This window comes from Lissotriton vulgaris, unplaced genomic scaffold (genome assembly GCF_964263255.1).
Source record: "Lissotriton vulgaris unplaced genomic scaffold, aLisVul1.2 SCAFFOLD_10292, whole genome shotgun sequence".
Taxonomy (NCBI): domain Eukaryota; kingdom Metazoa; phylum Chordata; class Amphibia; order Caudata; family Salamandridae; genus Lissotriton; species Lissotriton vulgaris.
In genome coordinates, this window is record NW_028250303.1 from 25241 (window position 1) to 36198 (window position 10958).

At 46.8% G+C, this 10958-nt stretch overlaps 1 protein-coding gene across 1 annotated transcript in view; it reads right to left on the reverse strand.

Annotated features, from left to right (window-relative positions):
• The window catches only part of LOC147663304 (uncharacterized), a 31856-nt gene extending 23280 nt beyond the window's left edge, over positions 1–8576 (reverse strand). Inside the window, exon 1 of the mRNA XM_086950543.1 lies at positions 8522–8576. Coding sequence (XP_086806669.1) covers positions 8522–8576 — 55 coding nt within the window. The remainder of the gene's footprint in view (positions 1–8521) is intronic.
• Between the last annotated feature and the right edge of the window lie 2382 nt (positions 8577–10958).

The window sequence follows — 10958 nt, forward strand, 5'->3', positions numbered from 1 at the left end:
GCTTTTGCCAGAGGCCTCTAAGCTTGTGGCCTAATCTGCCATTAGGCCCAGAGGTACTCATCAATCATCATGGGTGCATGAAACAAGTGTTTTTGTGTTGTCTGTTGAATTTAAACATCATTTAGGGCATGGATGGCATTAGATTGAATTGTAAAATGAGTTTTTTTGGGGGGTTCACCTTTTGGGCGTGTGTTAGGCATTTTTTCAGCCAGTAGGCCCAGAGGTACTCATGGGTGCATGAAACAACTGTTTCTGTGGTGTCTGTTGAATTTCATTTAGGGCATGGAGGGTACTGGATTGAATTGCAAAATGTAGTTTTTTTTGGGGTGTATTTCGGTTTTTAGGTGTGTTAAATAAATGCCTTTATTGCATGTGTGTGTTGTTGTTGTGTAACTTTCCAACCTGTTTTTAGCCATGTGGATTTTAGTTTTTGCATTAAAGCTGTGTTGTTTATCAGGTATCCTTTGTCTAGCCATATAGGCCTGCTTGAGTTTATTGTTTGCCGTGCCTTGTACCTGTGAGTGACCATGTGGCTGGAAGCCATTTTGTGGTGGTAGTCATTAGTGTGCTGTTTTTGCCACATAGGCCTACGTGTATTTCCATTGTTCCTCTTGTCTTACTGCTTCCAAATCCATACCCATTGCCAGCTGCAGCTCCCTGATGCTACATCCATCCCATGTGATGCACAAATTTAGGCCAAACAGGCTCCAATACATTTTCTTTTGTTCTTTGCTATTCTTATTCTTCCTGAGTGTACACAGTACACCAGGAAAGCCCTGACCGTGTTGTCAAAGTCTCATACATGGCTACACTGTTGTTGTTCACTGAGTTACTAAAATGTAATAATTGTGACCACCACACACTAAGTTATACATTATATTAGTTTGATTGTACTATCGTTTGACTGATGTTCTTCTGGCTTTTTTGCTTTTAGGTGCACAAAAGACTGAGGAGGAGGTGTGTCATCATCGCCCTTTGTGCTGCCAGACAGACGTCCTGCTGCTGTACACGACGTGGCGTGTGACCTGACCAGACTTCTCTGCAACTTGTGCAACTGAGTGCTGCTGATATCTGAAGAAGATGGGCCCAAAGAAAGCAGGTTCCAGGTCCTACAAGACCAAGAAAGTTGCTGAGAAGAAGGAACAGAAGAAGGAAGTGCCACTTAAGTCTGGTGTTCCCCCAACACCTTTTTTGGGAAAAGAAAAATTACGCCTGCAGCAGCGGTGTACGGGGGAAAGCTGGGGGCAGCGCTTCTGCATCAGTGGGCGAAACCCACCAACCCAGGCCCAAGCACATGAGTGTAGAAGAGGTAGCCAGCCTAATGGTGCAAACCAGTGATACTGAGCCTGAGATAAACTTATCGCTATCTCAAAGTAGTACCCAATTAACGAAGTAGGAAGCACAGTAGATAAGTGGTCAACAACAGCCGCAACCACCGCCCGCAATAGTAGTTGTTGTTCCTCCTGAAGTAGGGGAAGTTCAGGAAATTGAGCCTCATTCAGAGAAAGAAGAAGAGGAAGCCATTCATTCAGAAGATCCATTGTCTTCCAAATCTCCAGCAAGGAAAAGGAGGGTTAGTCCATCAAGCTCTTCGACAAACCCCCCTTCTTATGATCTAGATGCTACTTGGAAGTCACAAACTGAGTCTGAGAGGGAGACACGTCCCAAGACCAGGCTAGGGAATAGGAAGGTTCCAGAAAGCCTTACACTTATGGAGGTCGATGTAGAACAGCAGGATCATGATGAGCCAGTCATCACGAACATCACTCCCGGCCCCAAGGAGAAGGCGACCAGCATTATTACCCTATCCAAAATCGCTGCAAGGGATGTAGCACGCAAACCTCCAACACAGGTAAACCCAACACTACCTACAGCTTCCATATTTGCATTAGCAAAGGCCCGGCAGCGATCTACATCCAGCACAACCACCACCTCAGTAGAAGTAGGTAGTGGTACAGCACAGAGTCAAATTCAACGCACACCCTCCAGTTCATCCGGCAATGGAAGTGGCACCTCCAGCAGGTGGCAAAAGTTAAGCCCCCCAGTTTTGGACTTCTTTACGGTTAGTGAAAAGGAGGAGAACATTGCTACATGCTCCATTTGTAATACCTCTGTTAGTTGGGGTAAGCTTGGTACAAACTTTGGTCCCGGAGGCCAAACAACCCATCTGAAAAAACACCACTTGATCGACTGGGAGGACCACCTTTGTGGCATAAAAACTGCAACCATTGGTGTTGGTGGGGAGAAACAAGTGGAAGATCCGATCACGGTGGAGGAGGAAGGACAGGGAGACATTCTTTCTGGTACTGGTACACAAAGTAGGCTTGTCCCCAGCAGTGCAGTGTTATCGTCACCCACATCCTCAGCAACATCTCAGTGGCACAAGAGTAAGAGTCAGCCTTGGATAGCAAAGAGAACTTCAATGAAAAAAAGTGTGTCGTTGAGCCTAAGGAAAACCATGCAGCCTACCATTATCAGCATGTTTAGGGGGAGGGCAGTACAAACGCAGCCATCCAATAGCACGTTTGTACAATGCGAAGCTTGCTAAAATGTTAGCACTGGACCTTCTCCCTTTTTCTTTTGTTGAAGGGGTGGGTTTTCTGGAATTTGTGACAGCCATCTGCCAAAATGACAGGTTCCCAGCCGCTACTTTTTTGTCAGAGTTGCTGTTCCAGCACTACATCACGATGTGCTGGAATTGCTTGGGAATGCCTTGAAGCAGAGTGATGTTCAGAGTATCCACCTAACAACAGACATGTGGACCGGTTGCCAAGCCACTGATTACATGTGCATCACTGCACACTGGATCTCTTTTGTGGGGGTTAGAGAACAGATATCTGCTGGTGTTGATGCTGCTGAGATTTTTCATGCCACTCGCAAACATGCAACTGTAGTCAATTTTGCCATGGAGAAATCTCATACTTCTGCAAACATTTTGGAGGAGTTTAACAGCAAGGTCTTTGAGTGGTTGCGCCCAAGAGGGTTTAACATTGATTTTATTGCCACGGATAATGTCAGTAATGTAGTGAGGGCCATGGAAGGTGGTGGCTATTTCAGGGTTCCATGTTTGGCACACTGCATTAACAAAGTCAACAACTTACTGGCCACCTGCAGAAGAATATGCACACATTTCAGCCATTCTCTTAAAGCCCGGAAGCAGCTGAGGGTCATTCAACGTGAGCATAAAATGCCAGTCAAAGCACTCATCCAGGAGGTGCCAATACATTGCAACTCAACTCATTAGATGCTTGATCGTCTGTTTGAGCAGTACATACCACTCAATGCTTATGTTATGAAAAGATTAGGGGATCCTACTGTGAGAGGCATGACCGTTAAGCTGGGCCACAGGGGCCTCTTTAAATGCCTGACAGAGATGCTACTTCCTTTTGAGGTCTTCACACGTTAAGTGAGCAGGAAGGACTGTACTATGGGCCAAGCTATCCCATTGTTGCACATGCTAGAGCAACGACTGAAGGAGGTTTCTGAAATGTACGCAGGTGTGGATGACAAACAAGACACATATTATTTGGTGGATTCCTTAGCCGTTCGCTTATCTGAAAAGTAAGGCAGTAATTTCTTTTCCAGAAGTGGATGTTGCCAAGTACAAAACTTTGATAGCTGAGCAAGCCATTGACTTTGAAACCCATGGGTGTATTGGTATGGTAAAATAAGCCAATGGATAGTGCTCAGCAGGTTGGCGATAAAGTATCTGGCTTCCCCTGTCGCAAGTGTCTCTTCTGAGTGTGTTTTCAGTGCTGATGGTGCCATTGTAACTTTGAAAAGGACCAGTCTCTCGCCGAAAAACGTGGAGAGGTTAACCAGGATCAAAATGAATCAGCACTTTATACCACCGGATTACAAAATGTGTGAATCACAGCAGGAAGAGGAGAGCGACTTAGATGACATAAGTAGTGAGTTACATGGCCTACTTCTGTCCGAACCACCAGAGTTTGAGGACCAGCTCCTCTTATCTGATAACTAGGCTTTCAAAATGCTACTTTTTTCCTTCCTTTATTTGTGTGTGTATCTATCTTTCTGGTTAAAATCAAATCACAACAAATCCATCACCACCGTCTTCTCTTTTTATTTTCCTATTGGAGTTGCACGTCTGTACATTTAACTGTCCACTCTTCAGAGTCCTGCTCCATCTTCCTGGCTCGCCCTAAATACATTTCCATCAAGGCAGACATTGGATGGAGAATAGTACAAGAATTGTTGCCACTAACAATCCCTCTATAAAAAGTGAAACGTGACTATAGCTATCCTCCATTTTGTTTCCGAGCCGAAACTCATCACTGTCCGAAGGCTACTGCCTCTGCAGGCATGTACGACTCTTCACGGTCAGAATGGACAGGCATCCAAAAGTAAACTCATCACTGTCAGAAGTCTACAGCTTCTCCGGCAGGCATCCAAAGCTCATCACTGTCAGGACAGAAGTTACTTGGCAGAGAAAAGCAAGACTCTTCGAAGAAACTTGCTGACATTTCTGCAAATTCAATTGACCAATGACCACTACCCAGGCCATGGCCCATCACAGCGCTGACCATATGAACCATCTTTAACTGCGACAAAGTACCACAGATGAATAAGAAGAAAACCGATGCAGTGGATGCAGGTGGTCCAGAACGCGGCAGCAAGGACATTTTTGGTCTATACAGGCGTGCCAGGGCCTCTGGCTTGCTGCAGTCGCTGCATTGGCTGCCTATCCGTAAGCGGATAATGTTTAAAGCTCTGACTTTGGCCCTTAAGGCACTTTATGCCTCGGGAGCTAAATATCTCCAGAAGAGGCTTGCCTTTTACCATCCGGCCAGATCTTTGAGGTCTGAAGCATTGTTCTTTGCTGTGGTCCCACGAGTTAAGAGGGCCCGGATTGGAGGTCGCTCTTTTAGGCTGCTGGCGCCACAGCTTTGGAATACTTTGCCCCTTGCATTACGCTCTACTTCTAATCTATTAAACTTTAGGAAGGGCCTTAAAACTTTTTGCCCTCTAGGTGGCTCTTGTTCTTCTTATCCTTGGTCTGTTTTTTTACTGTGTTGTGTTTTTATCTTTTACTGGTTCGTCAATAAAAGCACCGGGACACTCTATGGAGTAGCCGAGCGCTATAAAAAAAAACAAATAACATAACATAACATAACCGAAACAGTTACTAACAAAACTAAAAAGGAATGTGGAGTAATAATGAGGCCACTGCCTCGTTAAACAAAACACACACCTGTCAGAACTAGGCATCTGATCTGACAGCCAAAGAGAAGAGCAAGACAGGTAATGAATGATGGCATGCATTGGATGCTTGCTGACTCTGAGCGTTTGCTGTTGTTTGTTGTGTTGAATGATGTTGTGCATCAAGTCCAACTCTACTAGTTAATCTACAAAGCAAAGTGACTCAAGTAACAGTCAGTGTTCCCTTGTTGTTTAATAACCACATTGTACTCCTACTACTGTACTGCATGTGCAGGCCAATATCCGTTGTCATTTTTTAATATGGAATATGGACTTAAACGGAGTCACTACAGACTGAGTTGGAGTTGGACAACAAGTACCACACCATGATGATGACCGTCACCATACTACCTTTGCACGCAATCAGTCAGTTGGATCAGAGATAATTGATGGAATAACTGCGTTTCATGAAGTGGCATAAAAGGTAAACACAACAATTAAATAAGAACCACACCAGACCTACATGTCTGTGTAGTGGTGGAGTCGGTGTAGTGGTATGACTGACAGGAGCGCATTGATTTAGTCACTTAATTTTGAAAATGCTAGGTTGCTGTATATGCCTTTTGTCTGGCTCTGTCAAAATTTAAGGTAAATGAAGGTTGGGTCACGGCCCGGTGCCGTGGGCCTGTTCTGTCCTGTTGTTGTAGCTTAGTGCTGTAAACAGAGTAGACACTATGGGCCAGATGTAGGTCACCAAATACCGGTTGGTAACGGCCGATTTCGGCCATTACCGACCGGTATTTGGTGATTGAGATGTAGGGGGCCTAAATTTTACAGAATCTGTAAATTTACCGATTCTGTAAAATACCGATTCTGTAAATTTACTGAATCGGTAAATCTATATGTAGGTGGCACTGCAAACAGTGCCACAGGCCCCTAAGAATTCGTTATTTACCATGTAATACTATTGCATGGTAAATAACGAATTCCTGTGTGCATGCACATCTGTGCATGTACACCTGTGCCATGTGGCACACGGACATGCCCTAAGGGCATGTATGTGTGTCACATGGCACACAAGCCTGAATCAGGGGTGCAACAGGGTGTCAAAGTGACACCCTGTCCCCCTTGTCAATTCGGTAATTTCACCGAATCTGTATTTACCGATTCAGTAATTGCCATGGGTTCCTATCGGCCTCAAGGCCCATAGGAACCGCAGGGGTACGGTGTGTACCCCTGCGATCATGGGGTGTACGAGTCATACCCCATGTACGATGGGTGTACGACCCGTACCACATGTACGATGGGTGTACGAGCTGTACACCCATCATACATGGGGTACGGCTCGTATACCCATCGTACATGGGGTACGGCTTGTACACCCATCGTACATGGGGTACAGCTCGTACACCCATCGTACATGGGGTACGGCTCGTACACCCATTGTACATGGGGTACGGCTCGTACACTCATCGTATATGGGGTACGGCTCGCACATCCATCGTACATGGGGCACGGCTCATACACCCATCGTACATGGGGTACGGCTCGTACACCCATCGTACATGGAGTATGGCTCGAACACCCCGTGATCGCAGGGGTACACACCGTACACCTGCGATCATGGCGGGTACGCACCGTACCCGGGGGGGCTGTTCCGTACCTGTTTCGGCACGAACTCTGCTTTTACGGCTGTTTTCAGCTCCCGTAGAAAAAGGGTCATACAGTGCGTACCCGACACGTATAGTACTTGCTGGGTCGTAAAGACCAGCCGCGAACCATACAGATGTCGCGTACAGCGGGTTCCAAGGGAGAATCGTACGGAGATTAGAGTCGTACGGTCTCTGTACGACTCGTGCGGAGTACGGCTCCTGGTACGAATCGTACATCGTCGTACGCACGAGGGACGTTGAAGGGTACGATTCGTACGGGAAAAACGCTCCGAACGGCTATTCGGAACGGTTTTTCCCGAATCGGAATCACCCCATAATGTACAGCAACAATTGATCACACGCTTGCTGGGGCAGATGTCGTGAAAGCAACACTAATTCAATTTCAAGGCAGGACGAGAATCTCCTTCTGCTTGCCCACCCATGCTCAGTCTATGTGCAAGGCAATTTGTTTTCCAAAGGGACCTAATACATCATAATTAATTGCTGGCATTGATTGGATTCATCATCAACATCCTATCGCACAGCAGATTACGTATTATGATTGTGTTAAGTGACTCACTCAACACAACTACAGTTTGTAACTTCTTGTACTAGGCTGTCCCGCCACCGTTATGTTTTATTTATTTTGCTTTACTACTCCTCCCAGAGTCTCTCTCAGGCGACTGACTGTCTTATTTTCTTTTTTTGTAAATGCTACTACCAGTGTCTACTACTACCACCACAACCATGGCATCTCCATACTCTTCAGAAACCCAACCTGTATCGTCATGCAGCCATTGATGTGCCTAAGTTAAACATCAATTACTGGTAAGAAAAGATATTTGGGGGAGGTAATGTGTTAGGATTCGGTCCTTGTTCCATTTCTATAGCCATGCCCTTTGCAGTCACATGACCAGAGGAGAGGGTATTTAGTTCTGGTTCTCCCCTGTGCGAGTGCTTGGTATCTTACCCTGCTTGGTTCCGGTTCCTGGTCTGCTGTTACATTGGGTTCCTGGTTGGCTTACTCGCGGGCCCGCGAGCAGAGTCTTTTGTTCTTCCCTGCCAGTTTCCTTTCTTTGTCCTTTCCCTTTTTCTGGTTCTGAGTCCCTGTTCCCGTTTTATTTGCCCATTTTCCTTCCGAGTTGCTTGTCCTGGGCTTTTCTGGACATTTGGAACACTGCCAGATTATTTGGGGTGCTAGGGCTCTAGTACCCCCTTTTTTTAGTGGAGACGTGGAGTGGGGACCCCAGAGAGTAGCGCACGGCTGTGTGTTAATGTTATTTCTCCTGACTCGACTTCCGCGATTTTTGTAGTCTCTTGTCGTCGTTGTGTCTTTCTTTGGGTGCAATCGGCGTTCATCAGGAAAGATGCTGAGATAGTGTTCCAAGTGTTTGTGGTTTCCCTTTTTGCCCTTTCAGTTAGTTATTTAGTTGAGGACTACTGGTTAGGGGGTTTTTCCTGTCATTTTCGTGACTTTTTCCCCCTGTTGGAGTATGGAGACAAGTGTTGGGACTTTCTTCGTTTTGTGCTGACCCTACAGTTTGCTTCATTTCATGTATCCACAAGACCAGCAATGCACGCACAAGATATTCGGTGCATGCAGCTACGTGGAGGTCATTTTCTGGGTCAGACGTGGTCCCTCCCCTCAAGTCTCCCTTGTCTTCCTATTTTTTGTTATTCCCACCCCCTTCCGGTGTTCATCTGCTTACCCAGTGCGAGGATTCCACTGGGCGGCAGGTGGGCAGGGGTAGTGGATTGGGCCATACTTCGCCCCTGCAGTGGTACGGGCTTCTGAGGTGGAACCTAACAGAATACCAAGCCCAAGTTTTATTGTACACTGTCCGGGCAAGTATGGAGGAGGGATTGAACCCAACGGGTGGGGCTACTAGCATTCCCACGATGCAGGATTTGATGGGTGCCATTAATGCACTACAAAGCCAGGTGCAGGATTTAAGGCAGGAAAATGTGGGTTTACGGCAGGAATTGGGCACGATGAAGGCCCGTGAGCAGTCTATGCCCAGGGGTCAAGGTTCTGTATTGCAGCCCGCAACGTTCCAGTATGATAGAGGGTCTGGACAGAGTTCTGGTACTGGGGCTCCTATTGCAGTAACGGTTACATCACCTGTCCCTGTACCTTTAGCAGCACCAGAGAGGTTCTCAGGGGATAGTGAGAAATTCAGTACTTTTATGAAGCAGTGCGGTTTGCACTTCATGTGCAGGCCGAATGCCTTCCCTGATGATTCGGCGAAGGTAGCCTTTATCATTTCATATTTGGCTGGCACAGCTGCCCTTTGGGCTATACCTCTGATAGATAATGATGATTGTGTTCTATATAGTTATCCTGCCTTTCAGGAATTGATGCGAGGCCTGTTTGCCAAGCATGCATTCATGCAGGCTAGTGATGCGGAACTCTTAAAGTTACGGCAGGGCAGGCAGGATTTGTTAACCTACATTTCCACTTTTAACCAACTTGTGTCTGAGACCCAGTGGCCCATGGCAAAAAGGACTTCATTATTTTACCAGGGGTTGTGTGAGGACCTTAATGATATAGTGTCTCAGGTGGTGGACCCTCCCAACGATTGCGCTGCTTTTATAGACCTGGTGGTCAAATTGAATCACAGGCTATCTGAGAGGCGTGGCGAATGCAGTCGGTTTCAGGGACCTCGTGGAGGGTATGTCAAGCCAGAAATAAAGAGCAATGTAGAGCATAAGACGACTCCTGAACCAATGGATATAAGGTGGAGTTTTTGGGCTTCATAATATCAGCAGGTGGAGTGCAGATGGACCCTAGGAAGATCGCGTCTATTGTGGCCTGGCCGGTACCAACTACGGTCAAGGATATACAGGTCCTTTTGGGGTTTGCTAATTTTTATCGGCGGTTCATCACCCACTTCTCTGACATAGTGGCACCTATGACACGTCTATTGAGGAAGGGAGTACCCTTCGTCTGGTCCACTGAGGCACAAGACGCTTTTCAGCGGTTACTGGGGAAATTTACAACAGCACCCATGTGGGTGCATCCTGATCCTGCCCTGCCATTCTTTGTGGTGACAGACGCATCGTTGTGTGCAGTAGGTGGGGTATTGTCGCAGAGAGACATCGTGACTGGGGTAATGCACCCCATTGCTTTCTTTTTAAAGACATTGTTGCCTGCCTAGGGTAATTACACCGTGGCAGAAAGGGAGTTATTGGCGGTTAAACTGTCTTTTGAGGAATGGAGGCACTATTTGTGGGGGGCAAGACATACCATCACTATTTACACTGACCACAAGAACTTGGAGTTCTTTCGTTCTGCTCGTGCCTTGTCACCACGCCAGATGCGATGGGTTATTTTTTTTAACTAATATGATTTCGTTATCACATATAGGCCCGCGGCACAGCAGGCTAAATCTGATGCTCTCTCCCGCATTTATGTGGATTCAAGGGAGGCAGGGTCGACAGGAGATGCACGCCCCATGATAGCTGGTGATCGGATCGTAGGGGTTACATCGGTGGATGAATTTACATCTTCTGTGAAGGACCGTATGAAACAGATAGATCTGGTCCCTTGGGTTTCACTTCCTCAGGTTACGGTGCAGGACGGCCTGTTGTATCACGAGGGTCGGCTGTTTGTTCCCCCTGATTTGAGAGAATCAGTGTTGCAATGGTGCCATTCATCTGCATTGGTAGCACACCAAGGAATACAGAAAACCAAAGAAATGTGTCTTAGGTGGTTTTGGTGGGATACCTTGGCCCGGGACATACAGGGTTATGTGGCTGCCTGCCCGGTTTGTGCCACTAGTAAGCCAACACATACTAAACCGTCGGGGCTCTTGCAGCCCCTGGAAGTACCACAGGCTCCATGGCATACGGTTAGTATGGATTTCGTGACGGACCTTCCATCTGTCTCGGGGTTTACGGCCAAATTTGTGGTGGTGGATATGTTTACGAAGATGGCTCATTTTGTTCCATTGCCTAAAATACCTACGGCGAAGGAGATGGCGTCGGTATTTATGAATGCAGTGGTGAGGATACACGGGTTGCCTTCGGCCATGGTATCAGACAGGGGGCCTCAGTTTGTATCCCATTTTTGGGCTGAGTTGTGCTCTGTACTGAAGGTGACAACTAGGCTGTCCTCAGCATATCATCCACAATCAGACGGGCAGA